Source organism: Letharia columbiana, assembly GCF_014066305.1.
Source record: "Letharia columbiana isolate WasteWater2 chromosome Unknown Sc0000012_s1, whole genome shotgun sequence".
NCBI classification, from domain to species: Eukaryota; Fungi; Ascomycota; class Lecanoromycetes; order Lecanorales; family Parmeliaceae; genus Letharia; species Letharia columbiana.
In genome coordinates this window covers 1-20,403 of record NW_023501051.1, presented here as the reverse complement: position 1 = coordinate 20,403, position 20,403 = coordinate 1, and the positions used below count along the sequence as shown (strand labels likewise).

Sequence of the window (20,403 nt, the reverse complement as noted above, 5' to 3'; positions counted from 1 at the left end):
GGAAGCGCAAGTAAGCAAGGAGGGTATCTAGCACGAACCCACAAGGAGGATTACTGTGTTGCGCTTCAGTTTAGGATGGTTGATTTGATAATTATGATACCCCTCAGCTTGCTGTATACTCTACAAAGGGTGGCCTCAATGTATCAACTGCTCGAGATACGCTCTCGCTATCTTCCGTATCTATTCGTCGGAATTCCTTTGATCGCAAAGAGACCACGGACGGGGGTTGCGGGGGATGTAGGGACCGTGGATGGAGAAGTCAGCCAGCATGAGAGAGCTGTCGATGAACCGTAGTACTAGTAGATCTATCAAGTGTATTAAGATGATGATCTAGACCAACCAAGCAATTTGCCCAAGCTTCACAATGGTATCTCCGCGCGCTGGTACCTACATGAATACAAGAAAAGCAAGACCGGCATTGCACCCACACATTCTTGATATCCACATTACATGTCCCCACGAAGTCAAGTATCGCGCAAAAGAACCAATCCCATCATTCATCCCAATGCGCATAACTCGGCTGCCACATCTGTCCCGGAAAACTCGTCGCCGACATCACCGGTTCTTCATCCTCAAACTCCACCTGCTGCACGTGGCGGGGTACATTCCTGGCAGGACTCTGCGGCGGAATACTGCTCCGCTCAATCTCCAGCTGCCGTGACTTGCGCTTTTCCTCGGGCGTTAGCGTTCTGCCAGACCCGATCGCGCTATTGCGAGAGTTATTATTGCGGACATTCGTTTGTAGAGGGGGGAGTGATTGGCGTTGTTGGGTTGAGACGAGACGAAGGGAGGACTGAGAAGGAGATGGCGAGTGGTGGGTGTATTGATTGGTTCGTCCCGAGGATACGCGAGGACGAGGGTGATGCCAATCGTCTTTAGGTGGCGGAGGCGGCGGAGGTGGAGACTCGGAGCGCACAGGTCCCTGGAATGACCGTCGACCGGTCGCAGGGCTGTTGGATGGGGGGGCAGGTGCATAAGCTTTAGGAGGCGGAGACGACAGCGCCCCATTTGATGGCGGCCGTGCTTGCTCTTGGCGGCTCTTGGATCGGGCGTGAGTTGAGAGGCGTGTCCAAGAACTGCCTGACGTCTTGGTTTGGTGCTCAGGACGTCGAGGAAAAGCTTCGCCGGTAATTGTTTGGTTAGAAGTTGATGACCTGGGCACACTAGAAGATGAATTCTGAGTGCTGCGTTGAGGGAAAGTTGCAGAGGTTCGTGGCACTGCTGCATTTTGGGGCTGTTCGACTGGTGACATTAACTGGCGGACTCTTAATGCTGAGTCTTGTACATAAGCTGGGGCGTCTGAAGCTCTGGAGTATGATTGCCGGGTTTGTGGCGACCCAGAATTAGGCGAACGATATGCACCAGCGGCTTGAGGCGATCCTCCATCCTGGCGACTGGGGGCATAGTAACCTTCATGAGTTGGCTGAATGTACTCATCCCGAGGCGGTCCGTAGTCATATTGTTCGAGCCTTTGTGGCTGGACTACGTTGTATGGGTCGCGCTGTTGCGTCTGATTTGGAGGAGACTGCTGGAAAGGTTGGTGAGGGGGACCCCGAGACTGCAGAGTGGAGCTCCGTCGTTTTCGACCTCCAAAAAGCGTCTGATACTCGTTAGTAACTTGCTTGCACAATGGAACTCAGAGTACTTGCCCCAATCACCGAGAACCTCCTCTTCTTCCCACTGTCTGGTTCTGGCTTTGCCGATGTCGACGCCCTTTGTAGCTTCTTGGCCCGTCTGCTCGACACACCCTTTGAAGAAGTGTCTTCTTCAGTGGGCCTTGGTGTCGTTGGACCGACTTGTTGTGCCACTTGTGTAAAAGAATCTCGAGGTGAAGCATCCCGAGGTGCCATCTTTTCCTTGCTACGGCTATCTCCACTTCCACCTCCTATATCCCCGCTACGAGAGCGGAAGATGCTGAGTCTTTTGCTCCTCCTGTCTCCCATGGCAGGAGAATTTCTGGGCGACGAGCTAGCTTGACTATCCGCCGCGTTTGGCAAAGGGGGGTGATCTGATTTCGATGGGGTGGTGAAGGCTTTGAAGAACGCAGAACTTCTTGAGCCGCGCCTAGACCGTGATTTACTTTCCGAACGTCTCCCTACAGTTGGTCCACCACCCACAACCATGTGTTCTGCTGTCTGTTGACGTGGAGTAAAGTTGTCATCACGCGTGAGCTGCGCACGGTAATATTGCGCAGGCATACCATTACCCTCGGCAACTGCCCGGAAGGCGGGGTGCTCTAGGATATTAGGATCTAGGGATGGACGGGAATCTTGTGATCGTCGTATGTCTTGTAGCTGTCTGGGGAACGATGGTGAGCGGCTCCGGGATCGTTCCGTATCGCTTGGTCGGTCAAAATCATGATCAGTGCCGTAGTGAACTGGACCAGTCCGACCTCTCTGCTCTAGAGCACCATGGTTGTCCGGCTGCCTTGGCGTCAAAGGTGATGGTGGATGGTCAAAGTTTATGCGACCCATATCACTGTCGATACTCGGGCCTCTCCACGAGTAGTCTTGTATTGGCACTTGAGGATTCACGGAATCACGTGTCAGAGATACCGGTCTGCCATTTTGGACGTCCGTGGGTGAATGTAAAAGCTGCCTCTGGGATGTTTCTGACTGGTGTGGCATTTTTTCCCCTTCAGGAACCGGCGAGTATGCATCGAGGCCAGCCGATTGGTTTTGAGGATTCGGCAGTGTCGGCAATGGAGTCTCTGGAAGGCCATCTCCGCTATCTGCTGTATAAAACGTGCCTTCGGAATCCTGTGAGAATCTTGGAGCGGCTTCAATCTCTTGGCCCCAACGATCGTTGCTCGAAGTCTGGGCAGAGAAGCCGGACTGTGGATGGGAAGAGGATCTAGGAGATGATCCCGCGTCTCTATGATGCTGGATGCTGGTTCCGTCAAATGTGACTGGAAACCCAGCCGGTATAGCAGGTTGACCAGCATCGGTGAACGTCGCTTGGGTGGGTGTCTTATTGCTGCTGGTAGCGGACCGAGGGGTCTGGACATCTTTAGGAGACCCAATGTGTGAATTTACCACTGGCGTTTCTTTGTGAAGACTTGGAGCATTATCTCCGATTGTCGCTGGGATTTGCGGAGGTCGACTTTGCCTCTGACTGGTAATTCCTTTAAGGTATAGACTAGAAGCTCTTGGAGGGTGTTCCTGGTCTGTAGGAGCGGACTCTTCGCTACGTTCATCATCGCCCTCCTGACTCTGTGTAAAACTTTCAAGAGAAGGCATATCTCGAGGCGATTTCTGCCCAGAAGATGGATGCAATAGCTGAGATTCTAGAGATAGTGTTTGAATAACTGCTTCATTCGGATTGACGTGCTGGTATGGGGGTTCCTCAGCGGCTGATTTGGGGTTTTCGCTGGCAATGGCGGGGTTGTCTTGCTGTGGTAGAACGGTGGGATGGGGTGTAATTACCTCAAAACCGGCACGCAGGTCCTGTAGGGGTTGAACGTTGGACGGGGTTGCGGCTCTGCTAGCACTTTGAACGGTAGGCCTTGCTTCGATAATCCTTTGCTGTTGCTGCATTCCTCGGGGCTCAGGGCTATAGGGTTGGGGTGGAGCGAGAGTAGCCTGACACAACACAAGTATCAATCACTGCATTTGGGGGAGCAGACGTCAGTCACATAGAAGAAGGAGAAATCTTAGTGAACGGCGATCGATCGGTACTCGACCGAGATTCTGACATCCATTGTTGCTGATACAAATACATGTGCTAAATGTTGACCCTCCCCCTTGCTAAGGCACTGGGTGTAAAAACATTGAATGGGCAAGAATCAAAGTATGGACCACATGAAAAGGGAAAGGTTATACCTTTTCCGCACCACTGTTGCCCCTGAGCTTGCTCTTGCCCTTGGAGAACAACCCTTTCGCAGCAACATTTGCCTTTCCTCCGAAAACGCCTGCTGTGTGCAATAAATCTTTGCCTTTGGCCTGAACTTGCTGACTAGATATTTTACCACTCGACCCCGCGGAGGGCGAATGTCCATATGGAGAAGCATTGCCTAGAGCACCGCCGGTTGCAGCACCTTCTGGCGCTGGCTGTGAACTGTTTGCATATATCTGATTAGAATGACCTCCACTTTGCAGTAGCCCGCCGAGCTTTGACCTTGAGGGAGAGGGCTTGTGACCCTGGAAAGCAGGACGACGTGCAGAATTTGTCAGTAAATCTGCATGCTCGGGAAGATCATTTGCTGTGATAGCAAGCCATTGCGCAAGGCCAGTATTCAGGTTGGCGAACTGTTCTCGAGTTTCATCGTACGCTCGGATGCGATCAGAAGCGGACTTCAAAGCAAGTATTTCCCGGAAAGCTGCCATCTTTGGTTGGGCATTGGGAGGTGGCAAAGGTGGGAGCTCATCGTCTTGTGCACCAAAGGTCCGAGAAAACTCGTGTGCAGGAGGCTCGGGTAACGAAGGCTCGAGTAAAGGCGGCTCTAAGTCTTGCCTCTGTTCACTTTGCAACATTGGGCTTTGTTGGCCCATGTAGTTCGTGCCATCATCGTAGCCAGAGTCCTTTTGCCCTGCGTCTTCCTTCTCTAACGATGACGGCGCCACCTCTAAGCTAGGGTTATAGTCCGGCAACTCTTTCTCAGACCCTGCTGTCTCATCATGTTGACCTGAATCATTTCGACTCTCGGGAAATGATGCTTCTCGGTCAAGTAGTCTCGAATTGTCATTTTCAAGCGCATCTGCGAGGTTGGGCATTGTGGACAACTGGGAAGTTCCAGGACGATCTCGGGGTTGGAAAGATTGACCCTCAGGATATACCGTAGACCTTAAGAAATCAGACACTGGAGCATCTGGAGCTTGAATGACTGTATCCGAATCTGCAGATCTTGGGAAGTCAGACACAGGGGCATTTGGAGCTTCGTGGATCGTATCTGGATCTGCAGGAATGGGCTGTGGAGATAGCAGTGGTTGCTCCCATGAGAACCGATGTTGCAGCACCTGAGGACTGTCTCGAGAGCCTTCGTCCATGTTGATAGGACCAGGGGGTGTATCCTGTTGTAGTCGATTGGGATGCAGGGGTTCACCAGCGAAAGTGTCTGGTTCGACGTGACGTGGACGCAAAGGCTCACCAACGACTGCGGCGCCCTGCTCGCGGCGCGCAGTCGTGGCATCTTCCAGTCGGTCCGGCTCGCCGCTAAAGTGACTTGTATCATCGTCGCTGTTAGCGTCATTCCAATAGCTTTCATATTCTCTTGGAAGGACTCCGCTCTCATGACCAGGACGTGGCAAGCTTTGATGTGTGGATAATCTTGAAGCATCTTCGTAATTTGAGTAATCCGACTGCGCAGTCGTCGGCTCGCTAGCAATCATGGGGCTCAATTCTCTAACGATCTCTCTGCGTAACCTGTCAGACTCGTACTGAGGACCCCCTGTACCAGTGCTGAGTGATGGCAACATCGATGGGCGGTTTGCTGGCGCGATTCCTTCGCTCCGACTTGCCCAACCGGGGTGCTCTCGATTTTCGGGAGGTGAGAAGTAACTTGAGGTCTCGGAATCTTTGGTGTGATGAAGAGGGGTATCCTTAAGGAGGGGAGTGGGTGCCGCAGTCGACGCTTCGTCGTTCATAGGATCTGACAAGTATGATTTTGTAGCCTCTGGGTTGACCACCGTGTTCAAAGGAACGTCATGTCTGTGAGGGGCTGCTCCAGAATCTTTGGACGTTCTTTCGTCTGATTGCTCGTCTGACAAAGTTTCGGCAGTCGAAGCTACAGGCCCGTTATGTTGATCCATTCCGACAGCTGCGGCAAAGGCACCGACCAGTGCAGTTCCGGCTGCTGTCACAGCTGTGAAGGCTTCCTCAGATGCGTCCTTGATCTGTGACATGGACGAAGGAGCTTGCTCCGCAGACGAGACGACATCCTCTCTGGGTTCACCAGTGGGTGCAACTGAATTAGGCCGGGTACGGTTTATGGTAGGTTCCGGCCGTCTGAGCGCCGCTGCTGGGGCAATTGAAGCGGACGACTCCCATCCACCAGGTAGATGAGGTCGGAAGCTCTCCATACGATCAGCTAGTGGACGAGAAGGAACAAGATCGTCTTTCGGTATGGTGTTTCCAAACACACTGCTACGCGGTGTAGCTGAGTGTGCGGATCCAGGTCGACTGCCGCTTTCAAATTTGTCTGCCAGATCACGAACTCTACTGCTGCTTCCCGAGTCTGTACGAGTCCGGAGGTAGTTCTGAGGATACGGAATAGGTTGATCAAGTTTTCCGGAAAAGTTCTTGGCCATAGGTTGAGTGTCCACATAAATGTCGGATCTGCCTCTTGACGCTATTTCGGTTGGGCGTGTTGGAATTGAGTCCTGTTCAGCAACCTCAGACACGTTTGAGCTATTATTGGTACTGAAGCTTGGGTCAGTCGGAGTCGCCGCAGCAAGCTCGACTTCTTGCGGTTGTCGTAATTGCCGATTGACTTCAAGCGCTGGTGTTCTCGCAGGGCTGTTGTCTGGACTCGGAGTGCTTAGATCTCTTCGATGACCTGGAACGAATGACAGTGAGGGTAAGTCCGTCGACTGCGGCATCGTTGCTGGTGACGGCGACGGTTTCCTTGTAATCTGTTTCGGGGTGCCTAGCGAACCCGAAGACATTGGCCTTGAACTGCTTCCTTCGGGTGTATCGACTGTTGTTGGAGTGGTCACGTCGTCAATCCCTGGAAGCCTGGGGTTCCAATTCTCCGCAGCCGTACTTGGGCCTCTGCTTATGATTGGGCTCACGGCACTGGTACCCCCGCTAGTACTACGTCCAACTGTAGAGCCTGCCGCAGAACTCGGAGTAGGCGGTACCTGATCTTCGGCTCTATCAAAAGCTTCATGTACAGCAGAAGTAAATCCCAGAGATGGCTGGTTTCTCAAATCCTTCTCTGGTGTTGCTTTAGTCTGTTCTTGCTGGGCCGGCGCGGAAGTGGTGGCTCCTGCAGAGTTCACGAAGAGCTCTTGCGACGGCTCATGAGAGCCACTTGTTGAACCGAAGAAAGATTCGCCAAATCCGGAGACCCGACTGACATCAGGAAGCATAGGCTGAAGTGAACTACCGGCACCTTGGGAACCAGGATTTGATTTGCGATTTGGCAACTCGAACTTCTTCGATGTCGTAGGACGTCGCTCTTCAGGCTTCAATTGCTCGTTTATGTTCACTCCCTCTAAGCTGTACTCGCTTCGCCGCTCTGTAACCGGATCCAAAGTTGGCTTTAATCGCTGGCTGACCTCGCTGTCCTGTGAATTCCCAAGGCCTGGACGCTCGTTTGTTTTGCCCATGATAGCAACCATGCTAGGTCTTGCTGAGTCTTGCGGTTGACGTTCCTTCTCCTTCTCCTCTTGCATGCGCCTGTATATATCTGCAGGCCGAACAAAAGGCAATGCCTTTGCAGCACCACTGGCAGCACGTTCATCTGCATGTGGTAAACCGTCCTCTGTATCTTCTGTTCCAGTCGTTGGTGGAGCTGGTGCACCAAAGGGTAAAGAAGGCGCAGCCTCCTGGCTCAGACTACTCTTGCGCGGTGGATGACTAGGAGAAGATCTTGAATGTGGCGAAGGCGACCCACGAGTTTGCAGGGGTGGTGGCATGGCTGAGGGAGAGAAATCACGTCTGTTATGAAAATCTAGTGCTGAGTTGGTGCTCGCCATGGACTGCGTTCTACCGCCCGTATTCGATTGTCGTTGCTGATCAGGATGTATGCCTTGATAACTTCCAGCTTGCTGTTGGGGCTGGCCTCCATATTTTGCCGGCTCATCTATGCTTGGACGACTCGGCGTATGCACAGAAGGCCGAGCGGGGCTAGGCTGCCCTTGGAGACGTTGATTGGGGTAGTTTTGACCCGATTGGAAGTCATGCGCTGCTATGTTCTGGCCTTGATTATGCTGAGAGGAGGGCGGAGTTCCCGAGCTAGCGTTTCCCATGCTTTGCGGCGGTCCGCCAGCTGAAAAGGCCCGCCTTTCGTCTTCGGGGTCGAAAGAATTCATCCTCCGCATCGCGGGAGCTTGAGGTTGGGGATTTGTGACACTGCGGCTGCCATACTGCTGCTGCTGTTGCCGGCTTGGCGGTCCACCCTTATTCCCATATATTCTGGTGTCGACTGGTGCTTGGTAGGGATCTTGACGGGCTGAGTAGGGGTCTTGGGGCATCTGACTCGCTGACTGGCCTCGCTGTCGGAGCCCTGTAGGTTTTGCTTCTGGCACCGGCTCTGGCTCTGGCTCATCGTAGCCTCCATATTCGTCGTAGTCATCGACATCACCCCAATCGTCACCGTCATAGGAATATGATTTGGCCTCCATCCATTTCTTCGTCTTGGCACGATTGACGTTAGTATTGAAGCTTTTGGGGTGCCCATCGACTGGAACTTGTTGTGACATTGTTGCCGATCTCCTAGACCGCGAAAAGTCATCGTTAGGGGTGTGCTTTGCATATGAAAAGGTTGCGGGTGGCCACTTACAGCAATGGCTGGGTTGGACCAATGAAAAGTCTTGTATTTGAGAACACCGCATACCAGCGCTGGGCTTACATGAAAGCCTCGACTCCTGCTCTGAAATTAGACCGCTGTATTCATGGAGAAGATGACCGCAGTGAGCTAATTCACGGTCTCAATTGTCGCATCTGTTTCTGGGCGTGGTTTGGCGACTGCCGCTTCCGTGATCATTTGCTGATAGCTAACGGAGGTGAAAGCAAGGAGAGAATCACTCCCCTCTCTCGTAAACAGTGCAATGGCCGCTTATATTTTCTCAAGATCTGGATCTAATAATTTTTTCACACGAGGAACGCATGGCATTATGGGGCGCAGCGAACTTTTGACAGCAGCCAGGTTTCTAGGGTCCCTCAATGGCGCTACGGGCCGACAATCCACCGAGAGTGGCTCCTTACTTGACAACGTTCAATCTGTACAAAGGCTGAATATGGAGCTTATGTCTACTTATACAAGACCACTAGGCCCTGACAAACACCGAAGCAACGAGAACACCCCCAACTCTCTTCCTGTCCAGCATTCTTTACTGGCGTTAGATCTGTTCCTCATCAGCACACCCCTCCCCTCCGCCCCGCCTCCCTCAATAGCTTTCAGGTACTGCGTCTTTTGTCCAAGTCTACCTGGATATCAATCAGCCAGATTTGAGATAGTTTAGAACACAAACTCAGCTGCGGCGTGAGTGTCTCACTCAAAGATGACCACAACTTCTATACAAGACCGAACAGCCGAATTCAGAGCTGTTCTAGCCCAGGCGCAAAAGCGCCAGTCTTCGACAAAGATTGGCGCTCAGAGACAATCGCTACTTACTGAGTCACAAAGGAGAGCAGCCAATGGGTCTCCCAATGGCGATATCAAAGGGGCAAGAAGAGGCGCGCGGTCAGAATTTGCCAGAAGAGCTGCGGAGATAGGGCGTGGTATCACGGGAACAATGGAGAAGCTGGGCAGGCTGGCTGAATGTACGTGACATATTCATATTACTCCCCGAATCAAGGACCTTGAGCGACTCAGTTCAGGGCGCTTTGATCAATCTACCATACATATGAATCTGTACTGACTCTTGAGATGCAGTGGCGAAACGGAAAACGCTGTTCGACGACAGGCCTGTTGAAATCAACGAGCTCACCTATGTCATTAAGCAAGATCTCTCGTCACTCAATTCGCAAATATCCTCCTTACAATCACTGTCGAAGTCACAACAAACTCAAACTTCAAGAAATGGCGCAGAACAAGAGGGAGAGCATAACAAGAACGTCTGTACTCCCATGCATATAGAGTGACCAGGGTGTTTACTTCGAACTAGGTCGTTGTACTGCTGCAAGGCAAGCTTGCCGGCGTAGGAGTCAACTTCAAGGAGGTCCTAGAAGTCCGCACGAAGAACCTCCAGGCCTCTCGATCGCGCACAGAAAACTTTGTCTCTTCCGTTTCAGCACATTCTCAACCACCGCTCAATCCGGAGCAATCTGCATCTCCCCTATACAATACTCCTACAAAATCCAGGACGCCACAGCCGGGCTACCAAAATTCGAATCACGACATACTGAATCTTGATCCTGGCTCGTCCTCAGCGCTGATGCAAACAGGTGCGCAATCGGACCAACAACTCTTGATGATGGAAGAAGCACAACCGCAAAATACGTACATAAATATGCGAGGTGAAGCAATAGACATGATTGAGCGCACTATCAATGAATTAGGGGGTGTTTTCGGGCAACTTGCGGCTATGGTATCTGAGCAAGGGTTGGTGTATCTTCTATACAAGTTTGAGGAGGATGCTGATGTTTTTACAGCGAACAGATACAGCGGATAGACGCCAACACAGAAGATGTGGTCGATAACGTCCAGGGCGCGCAACGCGAGCTCATGAAATATTGGTCGAGGGTTTCTGGTAACAGGTGGCTTGTGGCCAAGATGTTCGGCATTCTTATGGTAGACTTCCATGCTTTCAATGCTTCCATTACGAGTGACAGTGCTAACCGCTATAATAGATCTTTTTTCTACTATGGGTTCTCATTGCTGGCTAAACGGCGTTTCGCAGGTTGCTGTTGTATAAGCGATGGCGTCTGGGCATGCATTGTCTTGTGGCATCAATTGGTCGGAAGCGGTTTGTATAGACTACCAATAATTCGTCGGACTGGATGGACGTGACCCTCCAGTGAAAGGTAGAAAGCCTACGGATTGACAGCATATAGATCGGTGTTCAGTAATTAATTGTCCTAGATCCGGACAGCCCGGAAAGATTGTTTCCTTATCAAATGACGTCGACTTTGCATGCTGCACTTCGCCTATAATCACCTCATACTCTAGACTACCACCTGCCAAGCCAGGAAAAGGAGGGTGGCATTCTCTCTCGTTGCTAAGCTTTTGCTCATGCCAACTCATATTTCCCCAAAATTCATCTTCATGTCTGCTGCTTCAGTTTCATTGGTTCTTAATTTCTTTACCTTCATCAACACCAAGCCACTTTCCGCCTAATGAGAACGAAGTGACTCCCAGCCCAAACTCAAGGGAATCTCTCAATCATCCATCAGCCAAGCTGAAACGGGACCTCCAGCAACCGTTTGGACGCCTCCCATGAGAGCTTGCGTCATACGTTGCTAACCATTTCGGACCCGACGGGCAGCTTTTCCTCGGGATTTCAAGTTCAGATCTGTATCGGATTTTACCCAAGGGATGTACGTGTACCAGTAATGGATCTCCGAGGAGGAGCGCGCAATCTCGTAAGGACTATATCAAAAACCTTGCAAAGCTGTGGGCGGCTTGTAGGCCTGATGACATGAACCATTGGTGTCATGACCAGAAAGAAAGGTCAATATCATCGAAAGCTTAATCGGAGACAGGTAAAGATGGCGTGGGCAATCGCTACGGTGGAAAATATCAAGACTGACACGGTTGACAGGCTGGCGTAGGCCACGGTTGTAGCAAAGGTGAGAGGGATCGTAGAATGTCAGGAAAAGTGGCCCTTGCAGCGGTAGGAATCCGGTGAATTTGTCGACCTCAGCACTAAGGACGAGAGTCATGGTCCAGAAAAGGCTTCGTTTGGACCCTCCTCAGCTATTGGTGGCAAAATTATATTGGCCTGATACCCATTAAAGTTTACAACTCAGAAGAGGCCAACACTCGAAAGTGCGACTTTTGTTGACAATTTGCCTGCAGCCGAGATGGAAGATGAGATCAGGTCTTGATTTACAGTCTGCAGTAATTCAAACACCTTGAATCTTGTGCTTCCGTGGCCTCTTTGGTACGTCTCTATCGAAAACGACCAGGGATGGCTAGGTACGAGCCAAGCAATGGTAGCCTACGAAAGAATGCATCGCACGCAGTATCTTGTCACGTGACCATTTCCATGGCGACAAATAGCCGCCGCTCTGCTGCTATGCGGAGGAGCATTATTAGTCAACATAATGACAAAGACTCGGAAGTGAATGAGGCGAGCTTTCCGATGGCGCGATCTTTCTCCCCGCCTACATAGACAAAAGACGCCGATCAAAGCTATTGATTTCTCAAAAGACTAGTTAAAATAAGTGAGCACGAAACGAGTCACAGACTTAATTATGACAGCCTCTTCCGAGTACGTCTACCCGTCGCCGCTCAAAGGCTATGAGCATCTGCCTCCACTATCTGAGTAAGTCGCTTTCCGAAGGATCGACAAGGCTGACCAATCACAAGCGAGAAGAATGATGACAATAAAAGCTTTGTCAATCCAAAGACGAACGACCTGAGTAAAGCCTATGAGGAGTTTGTCAACCCTATCGGGCGTGGTTTGTTTGACGAGAAATACTGGTTCCCAGAGGAGAATATTGATTGTTGCCGGCAGGCTTTGATGTACATATCTACTTCTTCCAGGTACAGAAACGTTTCCATCCCTTTTCCATGCCACAACTACGCTCGCTGTCCACTCGAAGACTACTCAGCCCCACTTGTCCTATTTCTCCCCAATCTTAATGGCCACAGGAAAACAAAGCCCAAACCACCTTCGCCCACGAGCTGTGGACCCGCATCCGCCATGAATTCCCAGAACTCCGCATCTACCGCGTCTGGGACCGACCACTTGGTCCTCATCCGGTCGGCATGTTCGAGGTCGACGTCGTGACACCGGCTCAATTCGGTGCGTTTGTATCTTGGCTGGTGATCAACCGAGGACCTTTGAGTGCGCTTGTGCATCCAAACACCGACGACGATGAGGTTGGTGCCTCGTCTTCACGGACTTCTGGACCACTACTATTGGGCTATTGTTGACGGGAGTATTGTAGAGAGATCATACCCAACGAGCGACGTGGTTGGGGGACAGATTGCCATTGGACTTGAGTCTGTTCAAGCAAATGAGAGAGGCGAGTATGAAGTCGGAGAATGTGAAAGGGGGGCCAGATTGAGGAGAAACATGCCTAGGCGTCAGTGTTCGTATCGGTGCCGCCGTAGAATGGCAGGAGCTGAACGCCGGATTCTGCCGTTTCATGACCATCGTTTCGGCGTCATTCAGACAGCATTCTAGCTCTACCATGTTGTGTGTGAGTGAAAAAGTGATGAGAACAGATGAAGGCGTTTGTTATGCGCGAAAGTAGCTACTGGGCCGATACCTTACTTCTCAAAAAGGAAACAGGCGTGGCCGCGAGGATGCAAGATTAACATCGACGCTAATGACCAAGATCTCCGCCTTACTTCTCTGGGTCATACTCTAAGCTAAATCTGCCCCTTAATCCAATAAAACTGTTCGTATTGATATTTCCTCGTATTCATCCAGAAGTGGCAAATTGCATGAAGTTTGACGGCCGAGCTCTCAGGGGAAATTTTGATCCTTCTCAGATTCAAGGGTCCACACAGACACACGCACACATCGTAACAGAAGATATTTCTCTCATCAAGAAAAGGAAGAGGAAGAGGAAGAAGAAGAAGAATCATCTTACATCCATATCCGCTGAGCATCATTCCCCGGAACGATTCAGAAGCTGCAGGCTACAGGTACCCATAAACCTTGTGATCTTCACGGTCCAAGTACCCGCCGCAATAATGGTACACTTTTTCGTCGCATGGTCTGGGGAAGTCCAGGGATTTGACTTGGCTGTCAATCTCTTTAAATCCCTTGGCACCATCTCTTTTGGTAGCTTAGAAACAGGAGGCCAATCAACATCGACCATGGAAACCCCTACCACCGAAACCGCTTTGGCTTACGGACTCCGGGACTGTCACGTTTTGATTAATCATTATTATGCGTCCCACCTGCGCTCTCCCTCCTTCTCTTCATCGCCTCACCGTTTTCCTTCGACAACGTCTGTCATTCTTTTACCAGCAAACCTTTGTTTGCGTCCTGTCTTTGACATTTGCCATAATACACACTCTTTAGACAGTTGGTATCTTCGTTAATATATTTTAATACATTCTTCTCATACCAGTAATTACAATCACAATGTTAAGTATCAACCCTCTAGCCGTCATGGCCGCGGCCGCTGCTCTTCTTCCATCTGCGCTTGCTACATTTGACGCGTCTGCGAACACGAACATGGCAGTCTACTGGGTGGGTCCAGGACCTGCAGAACGGCATGATGGTTGCTGACAACCATCTCAAAAGGGTCAAGGGCCAAATCAGGAACCACTCGAAGTCTTTTGTGACGACGACAAAATCGACATAATCCAGATCGGTTTCGTAAATGTCTTTCCTGATCAGAGCGGTGGATATCCTGGGACCAATTTTGGCAATCAGTGTGGATCCGAGACGTACGACAATATCAACGGCTCTTCTTCGCTCCTTCTCAGCCATTGCCCTGGCGTAGGCTCCAATATTACCTACTGTCAAAGTATAGGCAAAAAGGTTCTTTTGTCCCTAGGTGGTGCCATTCCGAACAACCAACATCTCGACAGTGATGTAACTGCGGCCGGATTTGCTACTTTCTTGTGGGAGGCATTTGGGCCAGAGAACAGTTCCAAGACAACTCCGCGACCTTTCGGCAATGCTGTTGTTGACGGCTTCGACTTTGACATAGAAAGCGTTCTTGTCTCCGGAGAGGATGCAGGGGATCTGGATCGGGGTTATGGCACGATGGTTGATACCCTACGGACTCTCTACGACACCGACAAGTCAAAGACATATTATGTTTCCGCAGCCCCTCGTACGTAATTTTATATTCCGATTCCCTTCTTCCGAATGAACGTTGAGTCTGGAAAAATGCCCTGAGAGTTTTTACCCTCAAGACCTATTTCAAGAGTCGAAAGTCCCTCTCGAACAAGCAGCGCTAAATTCGAATTCTGTATCCAGAGTGCATAGTTCCGGACGCCCACCTGGCTGATGCGATAAAAACCTCACCGTTTGACTTTCTCTTTGTCCAATTCTACAACACACCGCAATGCTCGGCTCGAGCATACTTCGACCATTCCTATGGAGGCACAAACACAAACATTTCATTCAGTAGCTGGGTAGGTTTCGTGCAGGGTCACTCATTCAATCCGAACACCAAGGTCTACCTTGGTCTTCCGGCGGCGCCAAATACCAGCGTCGTCTATGACCCGAAAATGTACCTCCAGCCTGAAGAAGCCAATGAAATCATCAAGGCGTTGCAGTGCGAGTACGAGCATGAGTTTGGTGGTGTCATGATCTACGAGGCAACTTTCTCCCAGAATAATCAGATCCACGGTCAATCTTATGCGGTAAGTTCTCCGATGTAATTCCTTCCATTTCAATAGACCGTTTTGTTTTGAATTTTGAGACCAGCTGCTAGAGCAACAAGTCAAGTCTGGGGCTCCAAAGCCAGGCAAGTAGTCGAAGAAGTAGCAACTCTACTGCCTGGTGTTTGTGACACTATGCACGACCAAGGCATTCGATCTCAACTTGACAAATTCTGGGGGACTAAGAGCTCTACGAAATTTCTATAATGTGCTTCGTTTAGTCATTGCCGCTTTTAGTTGTTAGATGGCATGGGGCTCTGGATCGCAGCAAATGCCACTCCTTCTGACAGCTTGCCCCGACGCTCCTCAGAATTAGCTTGTCGCTCATGGTTTGACTCGGAGTAACAATGCTGACTCCGGATTTAGGATGTGCTCAAGGGCTACCTGGAGAACACCGGATGTACGGTCTCGGCACCTGTGACTTCTTCGGCGACCGTGCACTCTTCTCGTGCTATATCTTCCACTCACGTCGTATCAACAACCCATGCTGTATCTACTACCCCCACCACAGCTTCAGTGCACGTTGCAACCTCTTCGGCAGTTATTTCGCCTACTCACGTTGCGTCATCCGTCAGCGTCCCTCGCTCAAGCTCTTCGGCCGTCAACAGTTCTATCTCAATTTCCCCTGGGGAGACCTCGGCACGAATTTCGACTAGTGGCATCTCACTGCCAGCCGTATCAAGTGGAAGCTCCATTACAACTTCATCAGGTGAAGCCGTTGTGTCGATGACCGAAGTGAACAGTAGCGGACTCCCGTCCAGTGGTTCTCCAAGCAGCGGTCTCTATCAAAACACTACTTTTAAGACCGGATCCTTTGCATCTACATCGGTTGTCACGTTGTCAACGCCGACTCCGATTTTACCTGGGACTACTATACCCCCAGTGCCAGAGTCCACAGAGTACACCAGCTTGACCACTTACACCACTGTAACAAGCTGCCCAGTGACCATCACTGAGGTCCAGAGCGGCACGACTTCCATCATTGTGGAGACCAGCTTGATCACGAGCACGATTACTACTTGCCCTCGCTGCTCTGAGGAGACAAAGTCTGCCTCGGTACCTGATTTCTCTTCCAGCACACCTGGTTCCCCAGGCGAAGTTGGCATAACTGTACCAGTTCCAGTCCCGTCAAGTTCGGCATCGCTTTCGCCTAGCGGCGTACCACAGTCTAGTCCTAGCGTCGTACCCGCAGACCAAAGTAGTGGATCTCTGCCAAGCCCAACAACCTACACAATCACAAAGATTGTGAGCACTCTTACAACCACTTGTTCCGAGGCGACCACCTTCTCTCTCTCGTCGAGTGGCAGGGTCTACACTGCTACTGTCGTATGTCTTTTATAGCTCCCCCTCCTTAGATATCTACTGACGATGTTTAGAATGAGACTCTCACCATTGCTGACTGCCCATGCACACTTACACAGAAGACCATTGGCTATTCCGTCCCCACCGGAGCTAGCCCTCCTCCCGGGCGCGTTCCTCCTAAAGGATCCGACAGCGCAGCGGCTAACTTCCTTGTTAGTACCTCATACTTCGGAACCCCTGGTTCTCCGGGAGCGGAAAACACACCTTCTAGTTCCGGAGCCGATGAATCCAACAACTCACCACACGCAGGTTCAAGTTCTTCTTCAGGCGAATCCAAAAGCTCGAACGAAGGCAGCATTGGCTCTTCAAGCGGGGGATCCACTGGTGCACCGAAGGCCGGATCTCAAAGCAATTCTAACGGGGAAAGTGGCACATCGTCTCCAAGCGCGGGATCTCCTGGCATATCGAATGCTGCGTCTCAAGGTAATTCCAACAGTGAGAGCGGCGCATCGTCTCCAGGATCCGGGAACAAGGCAGGAGTACCGCAGCCGTCATCGTCCGAGCAGTCGAACGCACAAGGTAGCCCATCCGAAGCAGAGGCGGCCGGATCAGCGTCAAAGGCTGTTGCTCAAGCTCTCGCAAGCGGTGTTGCCGGGGCGCACATTCCTGTCGTGACTATGGAGCTCATTCCCGCCCCAGAAAATCCAAGTCACTCTGCTCAACCGGGGAAAACTAACCAGCATGGACAACAGAGCGGGCAGCAGAACGGACAGCAGAACGGGCAACAGAACGGACAGCAGAGTGGACAGCAGAGCGGACAGCAGAGCGGACAGCAGAACGGGCAACAGAACGGGCAGCAGAACGGACAACAGAGTGCAGAGCAGAAGGGACAGCAGAGCGGGCAACAGAACGGGCAGAATGAACAACAGAGTGGGCAGAGTGGACAGCAGAGCGGGCAGCAAGGCAGCAGCGTCCCGTTCTCTGTAAACAATGGCACAGCTCCCGCGAGCCCGTCAGGAACAGCACCTGCGAGTCAAGGTACCGGGAGTGGTAGCCCCGCTATATCCTTTCCAAAGGAGTTCAAGGGTACAGCGATTATTATAGCGAAGTAGTTTTTTATTTATCTTACTATTATTATTATAATAGAGCGAGATTTAATAATATTAATAAGTCTAATATAGAAGATATAATTATAAAAGATATAGTAGCCTTTTTCTTAATAAAACTTCTATTTCTTTTCGTATTTTTAAAAATAGCTAATTCGAGATAATATATACTTTAAAATTACTTTTTAAATTTCTTATTAATTAAATTATCTAATTATTTCTAAATAAATTTAAGATTTATAATTTATTCTTTATCTTAATACGTATATTTATATTTAATTTTATTCTTTTTTTATTATTCTATCTTAATAAGATTATTATTAATAATTTAAAGTAATATATTATTTACTAGCGCTAAATTATATACTTTTTTCAGCTTTTCTAATAATATTAAATTAATATTTCTAGTCTTAATTTATTAAACTAGCTAATTAACTTAATTTATATTCGATAGAATAAAGAGTATAGATAGAGAGTTATTATTAAATATTATAATTATTATCTCTAAAGATAAAGACGTAATAGATCTTAAGTCTAATATCTTAAATTTTAATTTATCGAGAATAATTTATAGTTAAATTAAAAATAGCTTACTCTCTTATTATATATATCTAATAATTATTTTCTTTATAATATTTATTCTTACTATTTAAATAAATCGAATAAAGTTTAATTTATTTATTAAGTAGCTATTCTTAAATATAATATTCTTTATTAAATATCTATAATACGTAGTCGTTAAAGGCTGAAAAAACTCGATATCTAATGGCTAAAGAATATATATAATATAAATAGATAGATATAATAGAATAATATCGTTATTAATATAAAATTATATAACTTTAATACTAATATAAAATATATACTCGTTATAAATAAGAAGACGATATTTTTTTTTAAATATTTTTCGAATTTATAGTTTAAAATATCTATAAAAAATAAGTTAAAAGCTAATTACATGAAAAGAATTAAATAGAGTATATCTAATAAATTACTTTAAGTTTAATACGTTATTTATCTAATTATTTTCACTTAATATAATAACTAATTTCTTTTTCTCTAAGATATTAAATTAAGTCTTTATCTAAATCTTATTTTTAAAAATAATAAATAAAGAAAGAAGTCTTTTATTCGCGAATATATATTCGATAAAAGTAACTTACTCTCTACTTTTATTCTAAGTCATATATATATATATATTATACTTTTATATATTATACTTAAAATATATAACTTATACTTTATTAATAATATTAAGAGTAGACTCTTTCTTATTTATATTATATATATCTTTCACTTAAATATTATACTTCTAAATCACTAATTTAATAAACTAAAACTATCGTAGTAGCTTTCTTATATTATAAGTTATAATATATTCTTTATTTAAAAACTAATTAAATCGACTCTATAGATCTAAATAATAATTTATAAAATTAACTATTTAATTTATATTTAATTCTTCTTTATCTCTCTTTATTACTAGTATTTTACTAGTTATATAATAAATAAGATTAACTCTAAAAAATTAGCTTTACTCTATTACTTATAAAATCTATATTTTTAGAGCTTTCTTTTTTATAAAATTTAATTATTATTAATCTTTAACTACTTTTTAATAAGAACGAGTATTAATAATACGTTAATTAAGAGTAGAAGAAGTAACTTTATAATATAATATAATTAATTTAATAATAAACTTCTTTTATTAAGAATTTAAGCTATTCTTATAAATTAAAAATAAATTTAATTATATTTATTAAATATAATCTTTAGATATTTCTTTTTAGATATCTCTTTAAAAGATTTTAAAGTTTTTAATAAAGTTATTAATAAAGTTATTAATAAAGAGAAAGAAAGAGAAATATAACTTTTTACTATAGTAAGACTATAAATTAATAAGTTCTTTTCTTAGCCTTCTAAATTAATTACTTGATAATTAATTAATATAGCGAGACTTATATATATATATCTATTATAGATTATAAAGACTTATAAAAAGACTTATAGAAAATAAAAACATAGAAAGATTTATAAAAAGGTTTATAGAAAGGCTTATAGAAAGATCTATTAAAAAGAAAGACTTATTAAAAGGCTTATAGAAGACTTATATATATTTATTTTAAATAATAGAAGATACTCTATTTATAATATTAATAGACGATTAATAAAACCTCGAATATCGAATATTATATTTTTAATAATTTAAATTTATTTAAAGTCTTTAGAAAGTTCTTTAAAGTCTTATTTTTTTATATTTAAAAATCGATTACTTAAACTCTTATTATTTAACGATTATTTTATATAAGATCTATCGAGTACGCTATTCTTATTACTTTATTTATAAAGATCTTTCGAAGATATATCGCGTTATTATTCGATCTTACTATTATTATCTAATACTCTATAGCGATTTTATAAATATAATATCTTAAAAAGAAACTTATTTAATATTAATTTAAGAATTAAAGATTACGACTTAATTCGATTTAAGAGTATTTAAATTAATTAGAATATATTATTCTACGATTTCTTCTTCGCTTAAAAATATAATATTAAATAATTACTTTATAGTAAAATATATTTATAATTACTATTTCTTTATTTCTTTATTAAATCTCTTTAAAATTAAAGCTTTATAATATTATAATATTAGATATTAGAACTATTATATAAGATATATCGTAATTCCCGTCTTATATAGCGTTTTAAAGTATTAAAAAAGAAGTTTAAAAATCTATTTAAAAGTAGATTAATAGAGATCTAGTAAATTTTAAATATATATATATAGATATTAATTATAAATTAAGATAAACTATATACTTATAATATAACTCTCTTATAATTACGAGAAATTAAATATTAAGTTAT

At 46.2% G+C, this 20,403-nt stretch overlaps 6 protein-coding genes across 6 annotated transcripts; 3 read left to right on the top strand and 3 right to left on the bottom strand.

Annotated features, from left to right (window-relative positions):
* Positions 1-493: 493 nt before the first annotated feature.
* Positions 494-1,252, bottom strand: HO173_004809 (uncharacterized protein; the record flags this gene model as incomplete). Its single annotated transcript, XM_037306729.1, has 1 exon — positions 494-1,252. One exon carries the CDS (start codon positions 1,250-1,252, stop codon positions 494-496), a length of 759 nt encoding a protein of 252 aa, XP_037166264.1.
* A 14-nt stretch (positions 1,253-1,266) lies between these two features.
* Positions 1,267-1,458, bottom strand: HO173_004808 (uncharacterized protein; the record flags this gene model as incomplete). Its single annotated transcript, XM_037306728.1, has 1 exon — positions 1,267-1,458. One exon carries the CDS (start codon positions 1,456-1,458, stop codon positions 1,267-1,269), a length of 192 nt encoding a protein of 63 aa, XP_037166263.1.
* Positions 1,459-1,610: 152 nt separating this feature from the next.
* Positions 1,611-8,363, bottom strand: HO173_004807 (uncharacterized protein; the record flags this gene model as incomplete). The annotated part of the gene is made up of 2 exons (XM_037306727.1): positions 1,611-3,581; positions 3,822-8,363. 2 exons carry the CDS (start codon positions 8,361-8,363, stop codon positions 1,611-1,613), a joined length of 6,513 nt encoding a protein of 2,170 aa, XP_037166262.1.
* Positions 8,364-9,164: 801 nt separating this feature from the next.
* On the top strand, positions 9,165-10,491 carry HO173_004806 (uncharacterized protein; the record flags this gene model as incomplete). Its single annotated transcript, XM_037306726.1, has 5 exons — positions 9,165-9,426; positions 9,539-9,720; positions 9,771-10,207; positions 10,258-10,396; positions 10,456-10,491. The coding sequence occupies 5 exons, from the start codon at positions 9,165-9,167 to the stop codon at positions 10,489-10,491; spliced, it is 1,056 nt and encodes a 351-aa protein (XP_037166261.1).
* Positions 10,492-12,021: 1,530 nt separating this feature from the next.
* Positions 12,022-12,840, top strand: HO173_004805 (uncharacterized protein; the record flags this gene model as incomplete). The annotated part of the gene is made up of 5 exons (XM_037306725.1): positions 12,022-12,092; positions 12,137-12,228; positions 12,285-12,313; positions 12,422-12,652; positions 12,721-12,840. 5 exons carry the CDS (start codon positions 12,022-12,024, stop codon positions 12,838-12,840), a joined length of 543 nt encoding a protein of 180 aa, XP_037166260.1.
* Positions 12,841-13,871: 1,031 nt separating this feature from the next.
* On the top strand, positions 13,872-17,538 carry HO173_004804 (uncharacterized protein; the record flags this gene model as incomplete). The annotated part of the gene is made up of 5 exons (XM_037306724.1): positions 13,872-13,979; positions 14,034-14,571; positions 14,718-15,106; positions 15,491-16,450; positions 16,501-17,538. 5 exons carry the CDS (start codon positions 13,872-13,874, stop codon positions 17,536-17,538), a joined length of 3,033 nt encoding a protein of 1,010 aa, XP_037166259.1.
* Positions 17,539-20,403: the final 2,865 nt, after the last annotated feature.